This window comes from Coregonus clupeaformis, chromosome 6 (assembly GCF_020615455.1).
Source record: "Coregonus clupeaformis isolate EN_2021a chromosome 6, ASM2061545v1, whole genome shotgun sequence".
NCBI lineage: Eukaryota > Metazoa > Chordata > Actinopteri > Salmoniformes > Salmonidae > Coregonus > Coregonus clupeaformis.
The window spans coordinates 5,523,943-5,549,654 of record NC_059197.1 but is presented as its reverse complement, the minus strand read 5'-3'; the positions used below and the strand labels follow the sequence as shown (position 1 = coordinate 5,549,654).

At 43.1% G+C, this 25,712-nt stretch overlaps 1 protein-coding gene across 2 annotated transcripts in view; it reads left to right on the top strand.

Moving 5' to 3' along the window:
• The window catches only part of LOC121567541 (ras GTPase-activating protein 2), a 71,723-nt gene that overhangs the window by 13,029 nt on the left and 32,982 nt on the right, over window positions 1-25,712 (top strand). For both annotated transcript variants that reach the window (XM_041877667.2, XM_041877666.2), the window contains exons 6-19: window positions 3,974-4,057; window positions 4,201-4,273; window positions 4,504-4,580; window positions 5,418-5,519; window positions 8,219-8,369; window positions 8,870-9,018; window positions 9,126-9,240; window positions 9,433-9,507; window positions 9,656-9,779; window positions 10,562-10,668; window positions 12,857-12,943; window positions 13,403-13,480; window positions 13,688-13,761; window positions 14,086-14,192. In XM_041877667.2, the coding sequence (XP_041733601.1) occupies window positions 3,974-4,057; window positions 4,201-4,273; window positions 4,504-4,580; window positions 5,418-5,519; window positions 8,219-8,369; window positions 8,870-9,018; window positions 9,126-9,240; window positions 9,433-9,507; window positions 9,656-9,779; window positions 10,562-10,668; window positions 12,857-12,943; window positions 13,403-13,480; window positions 13,688-13,761; window positions 14,086-14,192 (1,403 nt within the window). The remainder of the gene's footprint in view (window positions 1-3,973; window positions 4,058-4,200; window positions 4,274-4,503; window positions 4,581-5,417; window positions 5,520-8,218; window positions 8,370-8,869; window positions 9,019-9,125; window positions 9,241-9,432; window positions 9,508-9,655; window positions 9,780-10,561; window positions 10,669-12,856; window positions 12,944-13,402; window positions 13,481-13,687; window positions 13,762-14,085; window positions 14,193-25,712) is intronic.

Here is a 25,712-nt window from a genome sequence, read left to right as displayed (position 1 = left end):
GTTGTTTGCCAAGATCTCGCGATACATGGCCCCATCCATCCTCCCCTCAATACGGTGCAGTCGTCCTGTCCCCTTTGCAGAAAAGCATCCCCAAAGAATGATGTTTCCACCTCCATGCTTCACGGTTGGGATGGTGTTCTTGGGGTTGTACTCATCCTTCTTCTTCCTCCAAACACGGCGAGTGGAGTTTAGACCAAAAAGCTATATTTTTGTCTCATCAGACCACATGACCTTCTCCCATTCCTCCTCTGGATCATCCAGATGGTCATTGGCAAGCTTCAGACGGGCCTGGACATGCGCTGGCTTGAGCAGGGGGACCTTGCATGCGCTGCAGGATTTTAATCCATGACGGCGTAGTGTGATACTAATGGTTTTCTTTGAGACTGTGGTCCCAGCTCTCTTCAGGTCATTGACCAGGTCCTGCCGTGTAGTTCTGGGCTGATCCCTCACCTTCCTCATGATCATTGATGCCCCACGAGGTGAGATCTTTCATGGAGCCCCAGACCGAGGGTGATTGACCGTCATCTTGAACTTCTTCCATTTTCTAATAATTGTGCCAACAGTTGTTGCCTTCTCACCAAGCTGCTTGCCTATTGTCCCGTAGCCCATCCCAGCCTTGTGCAGGTCTACAATTTTATCCCTGATGTCCTTACACAGCTCTCTGGTCTTGGCCATTGTGGAGAGGTTGGAGTCTGTTTGATTGAGTGTGTGGACAGGTCTCTTTTATACAGGTAACAAGTTCAAACGGGTGCAGTTAATACAGGTAATGAGTGGAGAACAGGAGGCCTTCTTAAAGAAAAACGAACAGGTCTGTGAGAGACGGAATTCTTACTGGTTGGTAGGTGATCAAATACTTATGTCATGCAATAAAATGCAAATTAATTACTTAAAAATCATACAATGTGATTTTCTGGAATTTTAGATTCCGTCTCTCACAGTTGAAGTGTACCTATGATAAAAATTACAGACCTCTATATGCTTTGTAAGTAGGAAAACCTGCAAAATCGGCAGTGTATCAAATACTTGTTCTCCCCACTGTATATGTATATATATATATATATAAAAAGACTATCACATTTACATACGTTTTCAGACCCTTTACTCAGTACTTTGTTGAAGCACCTTTGGCAGCGATTACAGCCTTGAGTCTTCTTGGGTATGACGCAACAAGCTTGGCACACCTGTATTTGGGGAGTTTCTCCCATTCTGCTCTGCAGATCCTCTCAAGCTCTGTCAAGTTGGATGTGGAGCGTCGCAGCACAGCTATTTTCAGGTCTCTCCAGTGATGTTCGATCGGGTTCAAGTCCGGGCTCTGGCTGGGCCACTCAAGGACATTCAGAGACTTGTCCCGAAGCCACTCCTGCGTTGTCTTGGCTGTGTGCTTAGGGTCGTTGTCCTGTTGGAAGATGAACCTCCCAGTCTGAGGTCCTGAGCGCTCTGGAGCAGGTTTTCATCAAGCATCTCTCTGTACTTTGCTCCGTTCATCTTTCCCTCGATCCTGACTAGTCTCCCAGTCCCTGCCGCTGAAAAACATCCCCACAGCATGATGCTGCCACCACCATACTTCACCGTAGGGATGGTGCCAGGTTTCCTCCAGACGTGACGCTTGGCATTCAGGCCAAATAGTTCAATCTTGGTTTCATCAGACCAGAGATTCTTGTTTCTCATGGTCTTAGAGTCTTTAGGTGCCTTTTGACAAACTCCAAGCGGGCTGTCATGTGCCTTTCACTGAGGAGTGGCTTCTGTCTGGCCACTCTACCGTAAAGGCCTGATTGGTGGAGTGCTGCAGAGATGGTTGTCCTTCTGGAAGATTCTCCACAGAGGAAGTCTGGAACTCTGTCAGAGTGATCATCGGGTTCTTGGTCACCTCCCTAACCAACAACCTTCAATGCCGCAGACATTTTTTGGTACCCTTCCCCAGATCTGTGCCTCGACACAATCCTGTCTCGGAGCTCTACGGACAATTCCTTCGACCTCACGGCTTGGTTTTTGCTCTGACATGCACTGTCAACTGTGGGACCTTTATATAGACCGGTGTGTGTGCCTTTCCAAATCATGTCCAATCAATTGAATTTACCACAGGTGGACGCCAAGTTGTAGAAACATCTCAAGGATGAGCAATGGAAACAGGATGCACCTGAGCTCAATTTCAAGTCTCATAGAAAAGGGTCTGAATACTTATGCAAATAAGGTATTTCAGTTTTTGTATTTTTAATACATTTACAAACATTTCTAAAAGCCTGTTTTCGCTTTGTTTTTATGGGGTATTGTGTGTAGAATCCATTTTAGAATAAGGCTGTAACGTAACAAAATGTGGAAAAAGTCAAGGGGTCTGAATACTTTCCAAATGCACTGTATACAAAAGTATGTGGACACGCCTTCAAATTAGTGGATTCGGCTATTTCAGCCACACCTGTTGCTGACAGAGTATATAATCGAGCAAACAGCCATGCAATCTCCATAGACAAACATTTGCAGTGGAATGGCTCGTACTGAAGAGCTCAGTGACTTTCAACGTGACACCGTCATAGGATGCCACCTTTCCAACAAGTCAGTTCGTCTAATTTCTGCCCTGCTAGAGCTGCCCAGGTCAACTGTCAGTGCTGTTATTGTGAAGTGGAAACGTCTAGGAGCAACAACATCTCAGCCATGAAGTGGTAGGCCACACAAGCTCACAGAACGGGACCCCCGTGTGCTGAAGCATGTAAAAATCGTCTGTCCTCGGTTGCAACACTCACTACCGAGTTCCAAACTGCCTCTGGAAGCAATGTCAGCACAAGAACTGTTCGTCGGGAGCATCATGAAATGGGTTTCCATGGCCGAGCAACTGCACACAAGCCTAATGCACAATGCCAAGCGTCGGCTGGAGTGGTGTAAAGCTCGCCGACATTGGACTCTGGAGCAGTGGAAACGCCTTCTCTGGAGTGATGAATCACGCTTCACCATCTGGCAGTCCGACGGACCAATCTGGGTTTGGCGAATGCCAGGAGAACGCTACCTGCCCAAATGCATAGTGCCAACTGTAAAGTTTGGTGGAGGAGGAATAATGGTCTGGGGCTGTTTTTCATGGTTTGGGCTAGGCCCCTTAGTTCCAATGAAAGGAATGTTAACGCTACAGCATACAATGAAATTCTAGATGATTCTGTGCTTCCAACTTTGTGGCAACAGTTTGGGGAAGGCCCTTTCCTGTTTCAGCATGACAATGCCCCCGTGCACCAAGCGAGGTCCATACAGGAATTGTTTGTCGAGATCTGTGTGGAAGAACTTGACTGGCCTGCACAGATCCCTGACCTCAACCCCATCGGCGACTGCGAGTCAGGCCTAATCGCCCAACATCAGTGCCCAACCTCACTAATGCTCTTGTGGGGCTGAATGGAAGCAAGTCCCTGCAGCAATGTTCCAACATCTAGTGGAAAGCCTTCCCAGAAGAGTGGAGGCTGTTGTAGCAGCAAAGGTGGGGACCAACTCCATATTAATGCCCATGATTTTGGAGTGAGCAGATTTTGGAATGAGCAGGTGCCCACATACTTTTGGTCATGTAGTGAATGTGAAAATGGCATGTTTCTATGTTTTGTAGTAAAAAAGATTGAGGAAGATAAGTGTTTCCAATGACATCAACAACCAATTATTAGACCATTTGTAGGCAATGCCTACTCATAACTGGTTAAAATCACATGATGCATTGGAAACGTATCTTCCTCTATCTTTTTTACTATAAAACATAGAAACGCGCCATTTTCACATGTTCATTTTGGTGGGATGCTGGAGATGATGAATAGGAAGTTGAACATTTTTGAAATGTCCCTTTTTTAATGAATATACAAAATGTTTATTGTGTGTATGTTTACAGTTTTTGTAGCATGCATATTTCATCTATGTAGCACATTGTGAGTGGTAGGTCAGATTGTCAGAACACCGTAAATTGATATGAGAAACACTAAGGTCAATCTCCCGTTACTTTTGTTTCCCCCAGGATAATAGAATGCCAGGGCTTGCCTCTGATCAGCGGACAGAACTGTGACCCGTATGCTACTGTCTCGCTCGTTGGGCCTGCCAGGTAAGACTAGACTACCGTCCTCTGCAGTGGAACATGATTATGGGCTCACTTCAATTTTAGGCATTATATCATTTTTTACATTATTTCATATAGACCCCCATGAGAAAGGTTTGAGTATATTTCGGACTCTTCTGTCTCCTTAGGTCTGATCAGAAGAAAACAAAGGTGAAAAAGAAGACCAGCGACCCTCAGTTTGAGGAAACATTTTATTTTGAGGTAAACGTAATTTACATCTGGCAGCTCATGTCATCTCAGTTTTCTTCCAAATGGAAGAAAACTGACTAAACTACCAGGACTTTTCCATTCAAAAAAAATGTCAACCATTTTCTGTTGCGTGCCTTAATCAACGCAACCTAGGTGTCTGGCTGATTTTGACAGTTCATGTCATCCGAGTTGGTATTTGCTGGAGAAGACTGATGTAAATTCCGTTTTGTTGTTGTCCCCAGGTCACAAGGCCCAACAGTTACACAAAAAAGTCTCATTTCCAAGTAGAGGAGGAAGACATTGAAAAGCTGGAGATCAAGTGAGTCATCTCCCCTTTACTCTCCTCTTCCTTTTCCCTCTTCTTTCCTCTCTGCTTCTTATCTTTCGTCTCTTGTTTTCTCTCTTCTCTTCTTCCCTCTTCTCTTTTTTCCCTGTTCTTTTCTCTTCACTTCTTTTACTTCTCTTTTTTTCCTATTTTCTTTCCAACCTTTGACAGAACATTTGTGGGTTGGTTTTTTCCCCACACTGACACAGACCACCATACCTCCTGTAGGCGGGAGAGGATTTTCAGTATGTTTGAATTAAACCAGATTTGATTGGATTGTGTTAGTCACAACAGGTGTAGTGTGTAATGCAAAGATGGTGGGGTTTGTGTCTCTGTTTGCGTCACTTATAGCGGACTGACTCCTAGCTACATAGCTCACAGGGTTTACAGTGGGGTAAGACTAGGCTGGGCCGAGAGAGGTAAACACACATGCATGACTTTCAGGTTTGGATTTGAGGTGATTTTATTTGCATGTGTATCTTTTTAAGTGTACTGCAATTTGTATACTTCACACAGGTAAGGACTAACTCTTCAGTGTATCTTGTGTTAAGTGTTGAGATATATATGTGGTTGTGTTTTTTGTGAGTGTATCAGTCAGCCAATGGTGAAGTGGTATGTTTGGAAGGGGAAGGAGCATTGGTCCCTTATTTGTAGATTTTGAAGGTGTATTTGCAAATATCACATTCAATTTGTATGTGTGATTGAGTGTTTATTTTGATCTCTTGCTCTCTTTCGCTCTGTCTCTCTCTCTCTCTCTCTCTCTCTCTCTCTCTCTCTCTCGCTCTCTCTCTCTCTCTCTCGCTCTCTCTGTGTGTGTATGTTCCTGTGCAGAGTTGACTTGTGGAACAATGGGAATTTGGCGCAGGATGTTTTCCTTGGGGAGACGCGGGTATCTGTCAAGATCCTGCGAAATGACCACATTCACAGGGCCTGGTAAGAACGGTGACACACCACATCACAGGTTCACCTCGCACATTCTCTTCCTGGTGCTTCCGCGCCAGGTTACTCACGCTAAGTCGTGAGATTTCACATACCGATGCACCAATATGCATAGGTGCATGTAGCATTTGCATGCCCATAGCAGCCCACAGCTCTAGCTTCTAACTACACACTCAGACACTGCTGTGCGTGTATTCGGAAACACACTGACTGCATTCGAAATGGCACCCTATTCCTTATAATAGTGCACTACTTTGTACCAGAGCCACATAGTCTGCTAGGGAAATCGGGTGACATTGACACACTTCTCTCACATGGACACGTTGTGCACTCACTGCATGCAGCCACACGCCTGCTGCTGCTGCTGCATTCAACCTGAAGAATGTAATCTGACTGCAGCGCTAGCTAGCTAGCTGAAACGAATGGACTGATTAGCAGATGAAAAGGACTGGAATGACACAGAGGCTCTTACGTACTCCGCTGCTACTCGCCTCGTTTTATCAGCCACCAGAATCCGTCGCGCTGACGTCACATCCCTCACAGTGCTGACTTTCCTTCCGCGTAGATCCGTGGATGCTAGATCAGATCTTCACATTGTGGGACGGATTTTAAAAAGAGCTGGGCCCATACTCAGAAATAATATGAGTAGGAGGACTGCTGATCTTGGATCAGGTCCCCCCCTTTCCATATAATCTTATTCATTATTAAACTGATCAAAAATATAAATGCAACATGCAACAATTTTAAAGATTTTACTTAGTTACAGTTCATATAAGGAAATCAGTCAATTGAAATAAATAAATTAGGATTTTACATGACTGGGCAGGGGTGCAGCCATGGGTCAGCCTTGGAGGGCATAGGCCAACCCACTTGGCAGCCAGGCCCAGCCAATCAGAATGAGTTTTTCCCCACAAAAGGGCTTGATTACAGACAGAAATACTCCTCAGCACGGATTGGCTGTAAAATTATCCTATTGATTTCTCCCGCCGGAGCGGCATCTGTTGTCAAACTGGGAAAACTTTTCTGACATTGTGGCTTTGTTATCTAGTTGAAATCGCTCGGTCATTTCCTGGTTGCTAAAATTCGATACTGTTCGCTCAATTTCAATTTGTGAGAAAACAAGCACTGAATCATGTAGGGAATCATTGTACCAAAATATCGTTTTTACAGCTGTTTGAAGCTGGTAGACCAAAGCCGAAAGTTGCTTTCAGTTTTGGTCCACCAGCTTTAAACAGTGGTTTCTTTTTCGAAAATTCTGTGTGTAGCACCTGGAGATTAACCTGTGCCAGATCCTGTCCCCCAGTCTAGCAACTCTATATCTGATAACTTTTTGGACCGGTTGCTTCCTTTGTGTCCTCAGACTGCTTTGAACACTGCGATGGCGGTGTTCTGTAAACAGAGTGTGTGTGTGTGTGTGTGTGTGTGTGTGTGTGTGTGCGAGCATCTAGGTGATAAGGAATTGTGCAGATACCGATCTATGCATTTTGCATGAGGGCCGTGAGACTAGTGTGTGGGCGTCAGTTTGCATGGAGCCAGCAGCACCCAATCTCTCCTGTAGTGAGAGGGTGGGATGATCATTACATGCACGCTGTAACATACAGACCCACAACTCGGCTGAACAAAATGTATACTGATCTATTGACTCTGTCCCAGAATACACAGGCTCAGCTCAAGTCTCTGTGTGTCTGTGTACTGCAGTATGACTACAGTGCAAGCAGATTAGAGACAAACATAGCTGCAGAGTTCAATCCTGATGTAACTCATTAAAACTGCTCCATCTGTTGGTGGCTATGCAGGCCCACCAAGCTCATTTACACACTGCTTAAACACAGCTTAAACATATCAAATGTTATTGGTCACATACACATATTTAGCAAATGTAGTCGAAATGCTTAAGTTCCTAGCTCCAACAGTGCAGTAGTATCTAACAATTCACAACAATACACACATCTAAAAGTAAAAGAATGGAATCAAAATCAAATCAAGTTTTATTTGCCAAATGCGCCGAATACAACAGGTGTAGACCTTACAGTGAAATGCTTACTTACAAGCCCTTTAACCAACAATGCAGTTTTTAAGAAAAATAAGTGTTAAGTAAAAAATAAAATGCTAATAGTCCGGGTAGCCATGATTAGCTGTTCAGGAGTCTTATGGCTTGGGGGTAGAAGCTGTTAAGAAGCCTATTGGACCTAGACTTGGCGCTCCTGTACCGCTTGCCGTGCGGTAGCAGAGAGAACAGTCTATGACTAGGGTGGCTGGAGTCTGACAATTTTTAGAAATATATATATATTAGGATGAGGAATGTCAGAGTGGCATTTACTAGAATACAGTATACACATATGAAATGAGTAAAACAGTATGTAAACATTATTAATGTGACCAGTGATTCCATGTCTATGTACATAGGGTAGCAGCCTCTAAGGTGCAGGGTTGAGTAACCGGGTAGTGATGATTTGAAAGTGAAAAAGCACTATATGGCTGAAAACATCCCATATTTCATGACCCATGTAGCAGGCAGCATTGACAGTAGAGGGAGTGTATCATTTGCGTTTCACCACTAGGGTTGCGAAATTCTGGTAACTTTTCCAAAATGTTCACTACTCATCACTGTCAAAAACAAATGTGTCGGTTGGCCATCACTCTATATGGCTGACTGGGTGTGTTTTGTTGTGTGTCTTTCCCCTGGTTCACAGGTATCTCCTCCAGCCCAAAGGGAACGGGAAGTCCAAGACAGACGACCTGGGCTCTCTGAGGCTCAACGTAACCTACACAGAAGACAATGTGCTGCCTTCCGCCTGCTACACACCCCTCCGCACGCTGCTGCTCAAGTCCCCAGACATTAAGGTATTAACCTCAGACCTGCCTTGTTCACACACCTGCTCCTGTCTGTCTGAATGGTACATTATGCTCATTAAGGAACTTAAAGGGATGCTAGCTGATACCCATAGGCTTCCAGTCATTGCACTAACGCTAGTTAGCATTGGCTTGCGAAACTACCTCTAACTTCCTTCATACTGGACACAGAGTCATAAAAATGGTATCCACATGTTCATCTGACTCTGGGGAAGTAGATACAGGGCCAAAATCCCCAAGTATCCCTTTAAGGAAGGAAGTTATGAGTGTACAATAGAGGACGCATAGGACCGACAATCGGTCAAAAACTGTCAGTGGCCAACCATCGCCCACAATCCCCACGGTGTATTCCACACCGCTGCCAGTAGTTTGTCGTGAGTGGTGGCCGTCTACATGTGGAATTGTAGTCAACCAATAACCATTAGTGGCTGACGAATCAACGCTCACATTATGGTGCCTTTATCTCTGTCTATCTCTCTTCTCCCTCTCAGCCCATATCGGCGTCAGCGGCCCACATTCTGGTGGACATCTGCAGGGAGAGGTACGAGGCGGTGCTGCCCGTGGTCCGCCTGCTGCTCCACCACAGCCGCCTGGTGCCCTTCGTCTCCGCCATCGTTGCCCTGGAGCTGGAGAACACTCAGTGAGTAGTACACACACTTCTCCTGGGCCCTATGGGCTCTGGACAAAAGTAGTGCTCGATATAGTGAATAGGCATCCTGACCTCTGAACCCCGTCTTGTCTGTCTAGGGAGGCCAACACCATTTTCCGTGGCAACTCCCTGGCGACGCGCTGCATCGACGACATGATGAAGATTGTAGGGCGGAGCTACCTGACGGTTACCCTGAAGCCTGTATTGGATGAGGTAATGTACATCATATGTTACCTAGGTAATGATGTGAGCAAATTGATTATATCATAGATTAACACTGATCCTAAGAAGTGAGCCATGCTATGAACCACATCATAGAAGCTCATTAACCTAGGAACAACATGTTTGAAAATGCATTCAAAACTGCATAACATCTAAATACAAAGTTCTCAATTTTCTTTGTAGATTTGTGAATCAAACAAAACCTGTGAGATTGATCCGATCAAACTGAAAGAGGGAGATAACGTTGAGGTGAACAAGGTACAGTATACATTTGTCTGGTGCATCGCAAGCTGGCTATCAGTGTATTGTCTAGTAGTGGGGGGGGGGGTATACAGAATGAAGTGTTAATAAACGTGTGTGTTCACGACGTGTGTGTTCACGACGTGTGTGTCCGTCCTCTCTCCAGGAGAACCTGCAGGGGTACGTTCAGAAGGTGTTCTCGTCCATCACCCAGTCCAGCTCCAGCTGTCCCCCGCTCATGTGTGACGTGTTCCGCTCACTGCGTCAACTGGCCTCCAAGCGGTTCCCAGGTGAGCAGGGCATCACACACATCTTCCTCCTCTCTCCTCACCTTCATCCTACCTCCTCATCCTCAGCAGGATTTCAAAATTCCGAAAACCTTTCCAAAATTCCCGGGTTTAAAAATAAATCCATTTGGGGGTTTGCCGAACTTTCCGGGAAAGTTTCTGTAGTTTTGCAACCCTGTTCCTCAGTCACAGCTCTCTCATCGATACTCACTGTGCCTCATCACATTAGAGAGAATGTCCACTAACCACAAATCAAAGCTTCTGAGATGTTTTCATACCGCAAATATAGAGCTGATCTTGTGTAAATCCCATTATAAGCATTAGTGTAGAAAGGTCCAGGTCTCTATCCAAAGGAAAATATATGTTAGATTAGATACAGAAATATTATGCCAGTCTTTCCCAAGTATTATCTAGTTACTTTATAAAAAAAGACTCTGTAAAAGGAAGTGTAATGAATCTTCCATCAGTAAGCAGCATGTTCTAGAGACCATATCCACCATGAGGTGGAGCCGGAAGCCTGACTAAAGTGCAGGAGATTGTCTCGTAGTATGTATGCTACTGAATCTGTGAGAAGGTCCTGTTAATGTGTAGTGTTGGAGCTTGGTACGAGTCATGTTCTCATAAGCCACCATGCTTAAAGGGATAGTTCACCCAAATAAAAAAAGGACATCCTTGTTTTCTTACTTTGTGAGCAGTCAATGGACAAGGACAGGGAGCAATCCGAGCATTAGTTTTTTTGGTTCACCTGTCCCCTCCTTTCTCTCCCTTCCTCCTCTCCCCTGCAGATGATCCTCACGTCCAGTATTCAGCGGTCAGCAGCTTCGTGTTCCTGCGCTTCTTCGCCGTCGCCGTTCTCTCGCCACACACCTTCCAGCTCCGTCCACACCATCCTGTGAGTACACCCATATACATATATTTTTTACATTTGTGTCACAGGAGGTATCCCAAGTGTTTACACTGTATAGCTACTTAGAAGTGAAAGTGTTCCCCCTATATTCATTTAGCATGCTGCTAAGTCGTTGCCACCACTCCCAGAAATATGATTTAAAAAATATTGTATTTTTATTTGTACAAAATATTTCTTCAGAGATGTGCTTTTAAGATAGTGAGAGATTTCGTCAATTAAGCGCTTTTTCTACTTAACAAGAGTCCAATGAACTCATGGATACCATTTTTATGTCTATGCATGCAGTTTGAAGTTAGCTATTGCTAACTAGCATTAGCGCAATGACTGGAAGTCTTTGGAAGCAGCTAGTTATAGGAACTGCTAGCTATTCCTATAAATTTGTCATTGTGCTAACGCTAGTTAGAAATGACTTGCGAAACTACCTTAAACGTCCTTTAAACTGCACACAGAGACATAAAAATGGTATCCATGAGTTCATCTGACTCTAGGTAAGTAGAAAAAGGGCTTCATTGCCTAAATCTTGCACTATCCCACTATCCCTTTTTATGTTTTTTGGAGTAAGATGTCCTTAAAAAAAAAATCACAAGAAGTGACCTTCTCAGTCAGTCTACAAAAAAAAAGAAGTCAGAGTTGAACATCCTAAATATCCCACTTAGACTCTTCCATTAACAAATGGCACCAGCAGGGACCACCGAGGCAACAAAGAAAAACAAACATTGAAATCCAACAACACCTTTGTAAAGTAGGCTAGGTTGCCAACAATGGCTAAACCAAGCGCGAAGCACTAGTCAACTGTTTTATAATAAAGTTGCGCTAGGCCTAGCCTACAACCGAACTGAATTGTTAGCCAAGTTATTCTAATGAATCCCATGTAGCCTATGATATTACTGTGTTGGCCTAATTAGCATTCTACCATGTCATTTATTAGTAAATGTATCTGTACTGTAGCCTAAATGTTAGAATTAGGTCCTACAGGGGATAGGTCTATTTCTTTGCAAAATCCCAGGACAATCCTTTCACTTAGATTACTGCAGTAAACCCATACCCTAGCTCTTTTAAGGGATCTGTGGTTGAACATGAGCATCGCTCAAAGCATTTCAGACCATTTAAATACAGTAAGAGTGTGAATGATATTTACTCCAGAAGTACATGCTTCAAAATAAGTAAGTTTAGAGAATCTGTCATCGATTTAGGAAGGGGGTGTGTGTTCTGCCAGCCAGTGTTTGCGTATTAAGTCTTGTTGATGCTGGAGGCTATTACACCTCTGAGGAGATGGACATTTTCCTTCTATCATTCCCAGAACGTCATCTACAGATGGCGCTGAAGGGAGAGATTGGACCTCCTTCCAAACCAGGGCTGACTAAAAAGCATGCAAAGAACCCATATAGCACAGCAGAACAAAGTAGCAGTGGCTTTTAAATGTCAAATCTACATTGTAATTTCACTTATTTCCAAAATGTGATGTTCCAATGACGGAATGGTGTGTAGGCTACCACAAACTTCCTATGTTTGTCAGAAATGATTTATGTTTAGTAAAATAAAATCTTACAAAAATAAGTGATGACATCAAAGGCTGAACAAGATAAAAATGCTTTAATTCTTCCATCTCAAAAATTACATATTTGGTAGGGTAGATTAGATAAGTGTTTCTGAATTAATTCCTGGGGGACCCTCGGGGAGAGCACATTTTTATTCTAACCCAGCAATAACACCTGATTCGAATAATCAACCTATCATTAAACCCTTCATTTATAGAGTTAGGAGTGTTATTACTGCGTAACAAATGAGGGTCCCCCATGATTGATTTGAGAAACTGGAATAGATTCCAATTTTTTATTGATGCATATTCACATAAGCTGACTGTTTTTACACAGATTTCTGAAAAAATGTGTACACACGAGACTCTGTGTCAAGTGTTTCCCAATAATAATTTAGCAGTGGTGCCCTGCTGTTGTGATATATAAACTGGGTCGTATTCATTAGGGCACGCAACAGAGATTTTTTTTGTTTTACATTTTGCAATGGAAAATGATAATAAGTGTTTGTCCAATAACTTATTGTCAATTACAAGCACCGCTAGTCCATCCCTCCCTGTTTGTTTGTTTTTATTCCATTTGGTGCCTAATGAACATGACCCTGGTATTTGACCATCTTTTGTACACTCATCTGTCAGGACCTAGAGGTCTCCCGAACACTCACTCTCATCTCCAAGACCATCCAGACTCTGGGGAGCTGGGGTAGCCTGTCCAAAAACAAACTGGTATGTATGTATGTATGTCTGATCATCCTGTCAACATGCTCACCAATCAATTTATCAATCTTCCCTTTTGTCTATCAGTTAGTCAACTTGTCTGTCAGTATCGTATCGTATCATATAATTAATTCCAACTGAGCATAGACGTCAGTTCAAGGTCTTTTTTTTATTTACATTTGGTTGAGTTGTCAACTAACGTGAATTCAATGTGAAATCAACAAAACATTTCACCATGTCATTGTATTTAGGTTAAAAGTTGGGTGAAAAAAAGACAATGCCCTTAGTTACATTGACTTTTTGAAAATCCAATTAGTTTTCCATGCTGATTCAACATCATATAGATTTTTTTGGGGGGTTGAAATGACATGGAAACAATGTTGATTTAACCCGTTTTTGCCCAGTGGGTTGTCTGAAGGTCTGCTCTGAGCTAAACTAACACCTTTTGTGTCTGTGTTTTGTCTTTAGTCTAGTTTTAAAGAATCCTACATGTACGATTTCTTCAAATCATTCCAAGAAGACAAATGTATTGAAAAAGTAAAAAAGGTAAGTTGTTGGTTGTGAAGCGACCTTCCTATTACATTAGATTTTGTAGATTTAGATTTTGTAGACCACGTGTCAAACTCAAGGTTTTACCAACCACATGTTGGTAAATCGTTTTTGCATTGCTGATTTAGCATGGGGTTTCCCTCTAACATTGTGGCCTTGTGTGTGTGTGTGTGTGTGTGTGTGTGTGTGTGTGTGTGTGTGTAGTTCCTAGATGAGATCTCCTCCAACGTCAGTAAGGAGTCCAGCGGGGTGGAGGACTCTGTGGTTCTCAAAGAGGGGTGAGTGGCTCACATCCAGTTACTGGTTATAGCTAGTGGGCTAAAGATTTTGTGCCCGTTTCCTGGAATGAAAATGCTTTTTAGTCCAGGACTAAATCTTTAAACTTAATGTAAAAAGTTAGGTGACATGACTTGATTTTGACCTGACCAGAGGGGTTTGTCACTAAGCGGGATCATTAACTTAGCTAGCGAACTAACTCTAATAAACAGTCCCATATATATAGATTTTCTGGTTCATAAAGAAAGCTACACATAAATATGGGTTGTTGGCTGTAAAGTTAAACTTATTGGGCCAATGTCAAGTCTATATTTATTTTACTACAGGGAGGTACAGAAGCGGGCCCAGGGAAGGAAACTCATCGGCAAGAGGAACTTCAAGAAGAGGTGGCTCAGACTGACCAACAGGGAGCTCTCCTACCACAAGCACAGAGGTGAGACATGCACACACACACTCGCACACATATACCACCATAACCACTGAGCCCCCCATAGGGGGCAATGTTGGACTTGATCCCTCCATGGGCCAGGTTAGCCAGTTGTTTTGAAACGGTGGATTTTCTAGACATGTAACACTGTGTGAGCGTGTGGGACAAGGCTCTGAGCTTTTATCTCCCAGGGGAGATGGTGAATATATGGAACTCTACCCACGGGCCTCCCACAGAGAGGGGGAGGAATGCAGAAAGAGAGCCCTGTTCATTATAATGAGGGAGAAAGAGCCAGAGAGCGGCAGAAGAGGAGGAGGGAGAGTGAGAACCCTGGTCGTTATAGTGGGGCCCACCTGGCGGGTGTCCAGTACTCTACTCCTCACCTCAGAGGAGTACAGCCATACACACACGCTAGGCTCCTGGTTTCTCTGCCAGGCTCCTGTAGTTCTTGAAGAGAGGGCGGCTATGAGACACTGGGGGCTGCTGCCATAGCAGTATCACATACACACCAGACCTAACAACCTGCACGCATTTTGCGGTCAAAGTACGCTGGTACGAAAAACGACCCAAAAAGTACGCAACAAATAGGCTTCGAGTTGGCGCATTGGTTTTTGACTCGACCGTCTGAAGTTGAAGCTGAGCCAATCAGAGGATTTAAGCGAGGACCAAAAAAATCTCTAGCTCTCCACTTTGTCACCAATGACAACAAGGCATGTTGAAATAAAGCCTAGTAATCAGACCTAACTTGATGGATTAGGTCAGGAATGGAGATCTGTAATAAGCTCATATAGGCATAGTTCAGTTGTTTCATATTCCAAATAGCCTACAATAAAGTAGACTACAACATTGCATCCAGTAAATCCCCAAACAAAATTAAGAAGCCAGTTTACATTTTCACTAGACTATCCACATATGACACTTATTAATTAGAATAATCATTACCCCTAAATGTAATCTAGAAAAATATGTGTTTCATTGCGACCACCTCAATTTAATTTAGGATCATACACAAGACTTCTGTGTTGGCTACATTGTTTGTTTTAATTTAAGACACTAGGTTTCAGGAGCAGTACAGTGGCTTGCGAAAGTATTCACCCGCCTTGGCATTTTTCCTATTTTATTGCCTTACAACCTGGAATTAAAATGGATTTTGGGGGTGATGGTATCATTTGATTTACACAACATGCCTACCACTTTGAAGATGCTAAATATTTTTTCTTGTGAAACAAACAAGAAATAACACAAAAATACAGAACTTGAGCGTTCATAACTATTCACCCCCCCCCCCAAACATAGCGTTTTCCTTGATGGCCAAAAATATCAATTTTAGTCTCATCTAACCAGAGTACCTTCTTCCATATGTTTGGGGAGTCTCCCACATGCCTTTTGGCAAACACCAAACGTGTTTGCTTATTTTTTTCTTTAAGCAATGGCTTTTTTCTGGCCACTCTTCCGTAAAGCCCAGCTCTGTGGAGTGTACGGCTTAAAGTGGTCCTATGGACAGGAACTCCAATCTCCGCTGCGGAGCTTTGCAGCTCCTTCAAGGTTCTTTGGTCTCTTTGTTGCCTCTGATTAATGCCCTCCTTGCCTGATCCGTGAGTTTTGGTGGGGGGCGGCCCTCTCGTCAGGTTTGTTGTGGTGCCATATTCTTTCCAGTTTTTAATAATGGATTCAATAGTGCTCCGTGGGATGTTCAAAGTTTTGGATATTTTTTTATAACCCTGATCTGTACTTCTCCACAACTTTGTCTCTGACCTGTTTGGAGAGCTCCTTGGTCTTCATGGTGCCGCTTGCTTGGTGGTGTTGCAGACTCTGGGGCCTTTCAGAACAGGTGTGTATATATACTGAGTTCATGTGACAGATCATGTGACACTTAGATTGCACACAGTTGGACTTTATTTAACTAATTATGTGACTTCTGAAGGTAATTGGTTGTACCAGATCTTATTTAGGGGCTTCATAGAAAAGGGTGTGAATACATATGCACGCACCACTTTCCGTTATTAATTTTTTGAAACAAGTTATTTTTTAAATTACACTTCACAAATGTGGACTATTTTTTGTATGTCCATTACATGAAGTATACATTTAAATTACAGGTTGTAATGCAACAAAATAGGAAAAACGCCAAGGGGGATGAATACTTTTGCAAGGCACTGTAGACCTCCAGTACAAGTCAAGTATACCTTGCCTCCTTGGGGTCTGTCAAGTTGGGACTGCAAAGCCAAACAGTGATCAGTCGAGTCTTCTGATCTGCTTGGACTTTATCAGACCTCTCCGATCTCTAGGTCCTACGAAAGCCAATAGCGGTCAGATGTTTCAAGCCATATTGTACATGGTGTGATAGCCTGGACGTTGCATAAAGAAACGAGCCGAAGGTCTTGTGTAACACTGTGTTTTCCCCCCATCTAATTATTGTTGAAATATCAAGTGATTTTTCTATCGGTTACTTAATTTGCTTGGAATGGGCCCCAGTCAAATCCAAACTTCTGTTAATTTACTGTTGCTCCCAGTTCCATGGGTCACTCCACCAAGACTGTTCCCTCAGCAGTACTCTCAAGAATTACCAATACAAATGTCCTCATCCACTCTGTGTTGGTTTTGGTGTGTGTCGGGGGCTGGGGAGGTGTGTGTGTGTGTGTGTGTGTGTGTGTGTAGTGAGGTAATATTCATGAGAGAGATAGATATATACACACATACACTGTACCAGTCAAATGTTTGGACACACCTACTCATTCAAGGGTTTTTCTTTATTTTTACATTGTAGAATAATAGTGAACACATCAAAACTATGAAATAACACATATGGAATCGTGTAGTAACCAAAAAAGTGTTAAACATTTTATATTTGAGATTCTTCAAATAGCCACCCTTTGCCTTGACAGCTTTCCACACTCTTGGCATTCTCTCAACCAGCTTCATGAGGTAGTCACCTGGAATGCATTTCAATTAACAGGTGTGCCTTGTTAAAAGTTAATTTGTGGAATTTATTTCCTTCTTAATGCGTTTGAGCCAATCAGTTGTGTTGTGACAAGGGTGGGGGGGGGGGTATACAGAAGATAGCTCTATTTGGTAAAAGACCAAGTCCATATTATGGCAAGAACAGCTCAAATTAGCAAAGAGAAACGACAGTCCATTATTACTTTAAGACGTGAAGGTCAGTCAATATGGAACATTTCAAGAGTTTCTTCAAGTGCAGTCGCAAAAACCATCAAGCGCTATGATGAAACTGGCTCAGAGTTACCTCTGCTGCAGAGCATAAGTTCATTAGTTACCAGCCTCAGAAATTGCAGCCCAAAATGCTTCACAGAGTTCAAGTCACAGACACATCTCAACATCAACTGTTCAGAGGGGACTGTGTGAATGAGGCATTCATGGTCGAATTGCTGCAAAGAAACCACTACTAAAGGACACCAATAATAATAAGAAGACTTTCTTGGGCAAAGAAACACGAGCAATGGACATTAGACCAGTGGAAATTTGTAATTTTTTTCTGGAGTCCAAATTGGAATTTTTTTGTTCCAACCGCTGTGTCTTTGTGAGACGCGGTGTGGGTGAACGGATGATCTCTGCATGTGTATTTCCCACCGTAAAGCATGGAGGAGGAGGTGTTATGGTGTGGGGGTGCTTTGCTGGTGACACTGTCTGATTTTATTTAGAATTCAAGGCACACTTAACCAGCATGGCTACCACAGCATTCTGCAGCGATACGCCATCCCATCTGGATTGGGCTTAGTGGGACTATCATTTGTTTTTCAACAGGACAATGACCCAACACACCTCCAGGCTGTGTAAGGGCTATTTTACCAAGAAGGAGAGTGATGGAGTGCTGCATCAGATGACCTGGCCTCCACAATCCCCCGACCTTCACCCAATTGAGATGGTTTGGGATGAGTCTGGCCGCAGAGTGAAGGAAAAGCAGCCAACAAGTGCTCAGCATATGTGGGAACTCCTTCAAGACTGTTGGATAAGCATTCCAGGTGAAGCTGGTTGAAATAATGCCAAGAGTGTGCAAAGCTGTCATCAAGGCAAAGGGTAGCTTATTTGAAGAATCTAAAATATAACACATTTTGATTTGTTTAACACTTTTTGGTTACTACATGATTCCATAAGTGTTATTTCATGTTATTTTGATGTCCTCACTATTATTCTACAATGTAGAAAATAGTAAAAATAAAGAAAAACCCTAGAATGAGTAGGTGTCCAAACTCTTGACTGGTACTATATATGTATATATACTTTGTATATGACACAAGTAATTTCTCCAACAATTGTTTACAGACAGATTATTTCACTTATTATTCACTGTATCACAATTCCAGTGGGTCAGAAGTTTACATACACTAAGTTGACTGTGCCTTTTAAACAGCTTGGAAAATTCCAGAAAATGATGTTATGGCTTTAGAAGCTTCTGATAGGCTAATTGAGTCAATTGGAGGTGTACCTGTGGATGTATTTCAAGGCCTACCTTCAAACTAAGTGCCTCTTTGCTTGACATCATGGGAAAATCCAAAGAAATCAGCTAAGACCTCAGAAAAAAATGGTAGACCTCCACAAGTCTGGTTCATCCTTGGGAGCAATTTCCAAAAGGTACCATGTTCATCTGTACAAACAATAGAACGCCCGTCATACCGTTTAGGAAGGAGACTCGTTCTGTCTCCTAGAGATGAACGTACTTTTGATGCGAAAAGTGCAAATCAAACCCAGAACAACAGCAAAGGACCTTGTGAAGATGCTGGAGGAAACGGGTACAAAATATCTATATCCACAGTAAAAACTAGTCCTATATCAACATAACCTGAAAGGGTGCTCAGCAAGGAAGACGCCACTGCTCCAAAACCGCCATAAAAAACCCAGACTACGGTTTGCAACTGCACATGGGGACAAAGATTGTACTTTTTGGAGAAAGGTCCTCTGGTCTGATGAAACAAAAATAGAACTGTTTGGCTATAATGACCATCGTTATGTTTGGAGGAAAAAGGGGGGGCTTGCAAGCCGAAGAACACCATCCCAACCGTGAAGCACGGGGGTGGCAGCATCCTGCTGTGTTGCTGCAGGAGGGAATGGTGCACAGCACAAAATAGATGGCATCATGAGTAAGGAAAATTATGTGGATATATTCAAGCAACATCTCAAGACATCAGTCCGGAAGTTAAAGCTTGGTCGCAAATGGGTCTTTCAAATGGACAATGACCCCCAAGCATACTTCCATTAAATAGTACCCGTAAAACACCTGTCTCAACGTCTACAGTGAAGAGGCGGCTCCGGGATGCTGACCTTATAGGCAGAGTTGCAAAGAAAAAGCCATATATCAGACTGCCCATCTTAATCTTTTATTTTTATTGGCCAGTCTGAGATATGGCTTTTTCTTTGCAACTCTGCCTAGAAGGTCAGCATCCCGGAGTCGCATCTTCACTGTTGACGTTGAGACAGGTGTTTTGCGGGTACTATTTAATGAAGCTGCCAGTTGAGGACCTGTGAGGCGCCTGTTTCTCAAACTAGACACTTTAATGTATTTGTCCTCTTGCTCAGTTGTGCACAGCGTTGTACGAGATCTTCAGTTTCTTGGCAATTGCTCGCATGGAATAGCCTTCATTTCTCAACAAGAATAGACTGACGAGTTTCAGAAGAAAGTTCTTTGTTTCTGGCCATTTTGAGCCTGTAATCGAACCCACAATTACTGATGCTCCAGATGCTCAACTAGTCTCAAGAAGGCCAGTTTTATTGCTTCTTTAATCAGCACAACAGTTTTCAGCTGTGCTAACATAATTGCAAAAGGGTTTTCTAATGATCAATTTGCCTTTTAAAATGATAAACTTGGATTAGCAAACACAACGTGCCATTGGAACACAGGACTGATGGTTGCTGATAATGGGCCTCTGTACGCCTATGTAGATATTCCATAAAAAAATCTGCCATTTCCAGCGACAATAGACATTTACAACATTAACAATGTCTACACTGTATTTCTGATCAATTTGATGTTATTCTAATGGACAGAATTGCTTTTCTTTCGAAAACAAGGACATTTCTAAGTGACCCCAAACTTTTGAGCGGTTGTGTGTGTGTGTGTATGTATGTGTGTATATATATATATATATATATATATATATATATATATATATATATATATATATATTATATAGTATCTCACAAAAGTGAGTACACCTCTCACATTTTTGTAAATATTTGAGTATATCTTTTCATGTGACAACACTGAAGAAATGACACTTTGCTACAATGTAAAGTAGTGAGTGTACAGCTTGTATAACAGTGTAAATTTGCTGTCCCCTCAAAATAACTCAACACACAGCCATTAATGTCTAAACCGCTGGCAACAAAAGTGAGTACACCCCTAAGTGAAAATGTCCAAATTGGGCCCAAAGTGTCAATATTTTGTGTGGCCACCATCATTTTCCAACACTGCCTTAACCCTCTTGGGAAAGGAGTTCACCAGAGCTTCACAGGTTGCCACTGGAGTCCTCTTCCACTCCTCCATGATGACATCACAGAGCTGGTGGATGTTAGACCTTGCACTCCTCCACCTTCCGTTTGAGGATGCCCCACAGATGCTCAATAGGGTTTAGGTCTGGAGACATGCTTGGCCAGTCCATCACCTTTACCCTCAGCTTCTTTAGCAAGGCAGTGGTCGTCTTGGAGGTGTGTTTGGGGTCGTTATCATGTTGGAATACTGCCCTGCGGCCCAGTCTCCGAAGGGAAGGGATCATGCTCTGCTGCAGTATGTCACAGTACATGTTGGCATTCATGGTTCCCTCAATGAACTGTAGCTCCCCAGTGCCGGCAGCACTCATGCAGCCCCAGACCATGACACTCCCACCACCATGTTTGACTGTAGGCAAGACACACTTGTCTTTGTACTCCTCACCTGGTTGCCGCCACACACGCTTGACACCATCTGAACCAAATAAGTTTATCTTGGTCTCATCAGACCACAGTACATGGTTCCAGTAATCCATGTCCTTAGTCTGTTTGCGGGCTTTCTTGTGCATCATATTTAGAAGAAGCTTCCTTCTGGGACGACAGCCATGCAGACCAATTTGATGCAGTGTGCTGTGTATGGTCTGAGCACTGACAGGCTGACCCCCCACCCCTTCAACCGCTGCAGCAATGCTGGCAGCACTCCTACGTCTATTTCCCAAAGACAACCTCTGGATATGACGCTGAGCACGTTTACTCAACTTCTTTGGTCGACCATAGCGAGGCCTGTTCTGAGTGGAACCTGTCCTGTTAAACCGCTGTATGGTCTTGGCCACCGTGCTGCAGCTCAGTTTCAGGGTCTTGGCAATCTTCTTATAGCCCAGGCCATCTTTATGTAGAGCAACAATTCTTTTTTTCAGATCCTCAGAGAGTTCTTTGCCTTGAGGTGCCATGTTGAACTTCCAGTGACCAGTATGAGGGAGTGTGAGAGCGATGACACCAAATGTAACACACCTGCTCCCCATTCACACCTGAGACCTTGTAACACTAACGAGTCACATGACACCGGGGAGGGAAAATGGCTAATTGGGCCCAATTTGGACATTTTCACTTAGGGGTGTACTCACTTTTGTTGCCAGCGGTTTAGACATTAATGGCTGTGTGTTGAGTTATTTTGAGGGGACAGCAAATTTACACTGTTATACAAGCTGTACATTCACTACTCTACATTGTAGCAAAGTGTCATTTCTTCAGAAAAGATATACTCAAATATTTACAAAAATGTGAGGGGTGTACTCACTTTTGTGAGATACTGTATATCTATATATGCGACCCATAAGACTATGCAATTAATATGAACAAAGTCTATTCAAATGTTTATCTGACTATAGAAATATGATTTAGCCATGTCTGCAAGCAAGACTTTTGTTGAGTTAACGTTACACAAATTGACTATCAAGAAAGGTCTCTGACATGCCGACTACACCGGCCACGTGTGTGTCCGTGTGCGCCATCATGCACATGTTGAATTTGTCTATCCCCAACAGACGTGATCATGACAAGCAGGTTAAAATACCAAAATCAACTTTGAATCAATTATATTAATTTCGGGGCAGGTCAAAACAAAACAATCATGGACATTTAGAAACGGCTAGCTAGTTTATCTTGGCAAAAGAACATTGGGTTGTTATTTTACCTGACATGCATATGGTCCTCTTTTTAGGTGATTCTTTGTAGAATTTAGACCCGGAGTTATACAAAATCGAAGGCTTCTCTACTCCGATTAATCCACAGATAAAAAGGAAACAAGTTAGTTTTTTAGTTGTATATTTAATCAATCTCGTTTGTCTTTCAGGCAGTGGGTTTGTATCTTCCTGATATCCAATAAGTAGAGGACTTGCAGCGCCTCATCTAGAACCAAGTTGGGGGAGGGGAGAGAGTGAGACCTTGAGACTTTTGACCAATAGCATTACTGTACAGTTAACTTCCAATCACATCATCAGACCTACATGATGTCACCACAACAGCACCTACTGCTTCACAGGGGTGTGACAGAATGGTTGCCTGGCTACCCAGACTCCTTGCTCCGGCCAAACGCTACACCACGCCCACGGATGTTAGTTCTTTCTCCGCAATGAGTCTGGATCTGAGTACGCACCTGACCCTTCACCGACTGCGAACACATTTGGGCCGTCTGATTGGTCCAGAAACCAATGGGTTGGGCCAAAGCCAGAACACATGTGGGTAAAGCGGCGGTTTGAACATTCTTAATTGGCTTTGATACTCTGATTGGTTAGACACGATCCAATCGCTGATTACTTTGTTTTGTACAACGCCCCTCCTTCCCCTTGTCACAACAAACGACTTCAATAATGGCAGTCAGACTAAAGTAGGTAGCGACTTCAATGATGGCAGTCAGACTAAAGTAGGTAGCGAACGACAGGGAAGCGGAATAATTTAGTATGAGTATTCAGGCTAACAGAATGGGGGATGTGGAGAGCAACACAGAGGAGGCTGGATTCCTAAAACAAAACTTTTTGCATAGAGTGTTGATAAAAGTGAGGTCGGGGGTTGGGCCTGCCTAAAATGTGTGTATCTTTGCTTGCAACTGTATGTGTGTCAGTTTGTGAATGTTAACGTTTGTTTGCTTGTTTGTGTGTCTGTCGGTTTACTCTCTTTAAACTTTATTTATGTAAATCCCGGGATGGACTCAGGGCAACGGGCCCTACAGCTCCAGCCATTCCTTCTCCTACTCCTTGTCTCACTCTTTCTCAAGTCTTGGAGCAATGTAAACTCACATGAACTCTTTGAAGAAAGAATCCTGTCTAGATCCATTATTTATATATATATAGATATTGGTCTCCTGAGTGTGCTCCCCTTCACCACCATGTCAACGGTCAGTCTGGACACATTTCATTATCAATTTATTTTGTTTTTATTGGAAAGTGGAAAACCCGCTGTCAGAGTGTGCATCAATATTGGATTCCATAGGGAGTTAGCTGGGTTTAATTCCATAATTTCATTGACCTGGGGCATGCAAACAGCTGCAATGTAAACAATGTATTTGATAATCATCAGAAAGTACATATTTGGTGAAGGAGCCAACTTCCTGATGTTCATTTATCAAGTCTTAGCATTGGGTGTGTAGGTTTGGGAGATTGTAGATTGTATTATATACTCCCACAACATACTCTCACTTCACTTCTCGCTCATTCCTCCACAACCACATGCCTTAGATAAGCATAGATGTTGTTACCCAATGTACAGTTGTGGTCAAAAGTTTTGAGAATGACACAAGTATTGGTCTTCACAAAGTTTGCTGCTTCAGTGTTTTTAGATATTTTTGTCAGATGTTACTATGGTATACTGAAGTATAATTACAAGCATTCCATAAGTGTCAAAGGCTTTTATTGACAATTACATTAAGTTTGTGCAAAGAGTCAATATTTGCAGTGTTGACCCTTCTTTTTCAAGACCTCTGCAATCTGCCCTGGCATGCTGTCAATTAACTTCTGGGCCACATCCTGACTGATGGCAGCCCATTCTTGCATAATCAATGCTTGGAGTTTGTCAGAATTTGTGGGGTTTTGTTTGTCCACCCGCCTCTTGAGGATTGACCACAAGTTCTCAATGGGATTAAGGTCTGGGGAGTTTCCTGGCCATGGACCCAAAATGTTAATGTTTTGTTCCCCGAGCCACATAGTTATCACTTTTGCCTTATGACAAGGTGCTCCATCATGCTGGAGAAGGCATTGGTCGTCACCAAACTGTTCTTGGATGGTTGGGAGAAGTTGCTCTCGGAGGATGTGTTGGTACCATTCTTTATTCATGGTTGTGTTCTTAGGCAAAATTGTGAGTGAGCCCACTCCCTTGGCTGAGAAGCAACCCCACACATGAATGGTCTCGGGATGCTTTACTGTTGGCATGACACAGGACTGATGGTAGCGCTCACCTTGTCTTCTCCGGACAAGCTTTTTTCCGGATGCCCCAAACAATCGGAAAGGGAATTCATCAGAGAAAATGACTTTACCCCAAGTCCTCAGCTGTCCAATCCCTGTACCTTTTGCAGAATATCAGTCTGTCCCTGATGTTTTTCCTGGAGAGAAGTGGCTTCCTCGCTGCCCTTCTTGACACCAGGCCATCCTCCAAAAGTCTTCACCTCACTGTGCATGCAGATACACTCACACCTGCCTGCTGCCATTCCTGAGCAAGCTCTGCACTGGTGGTGCCCCGATCCCGCAGCTGAATCAACTTTAGGAGACGGTCCTGGCGCTTGCTGTACTTTCTTGGGCGCCCTGAAGCATTCTTCACAACAATTGAACCTCTCTCCTTGAAGTTCTTGATGAGCCGATAAATAGTTGATTTAGGTGCAATCTTACTAGCAGCAATATCCTTGCCTGTGAAGACCTTTTCGTGCAAAGCAATGATGACGGCACGTGTTTCCTTGCAGGTAACCATGGTTAACAGAGGAAGAACAATGATTTCAAGCACCACCCTCCTTTTTAAAGCTTCCAGTCTGTTATTCTGACTCAATCAGCATGACAGAGTGATCTCCAGCCTTGTCCTCATCAACACTCTCACCTGTGTTAATGAGAGAATCACTGACATGATGTCAGCTGGTCCTTTGTGGCAGGGCTGAAATGCAGTGGAAATGTTTTTTTTGGGATTAAGTTCATTTTCATGGCAAATAGGGACTTTGCAATTAATTGCAATTCATCTGATCACTCTTCATAGCATTCTGGAGTATATGCAAATTGCCATCTGAGGCAGCAGACTTTGTGAAAATTAATATTTGTGTCATTCTCAAAACTTTTGACCACGACTGTTTTGTGCATGCACGTTCATGTTCATTTATGTGTGTTCGTCTGTGTGTGTTTTTTATGTGTGTGTGTTCATGTATTGGAGTGGTCTCTGGAGCTGTGCCCTGACACTACAATGCTGGCTCTCCTACAGCAGAACAGGCAGACAGATGGGGCCTCTTGGTTGGCGTCACTCTAAATAAACAGTAACAATAACAGGGTTTGGGCGGTGCAGCTGAAGCACCATGACAGCAGGCACCTCTTGGGCTCTGGTGGTGCTGTTCTGGAG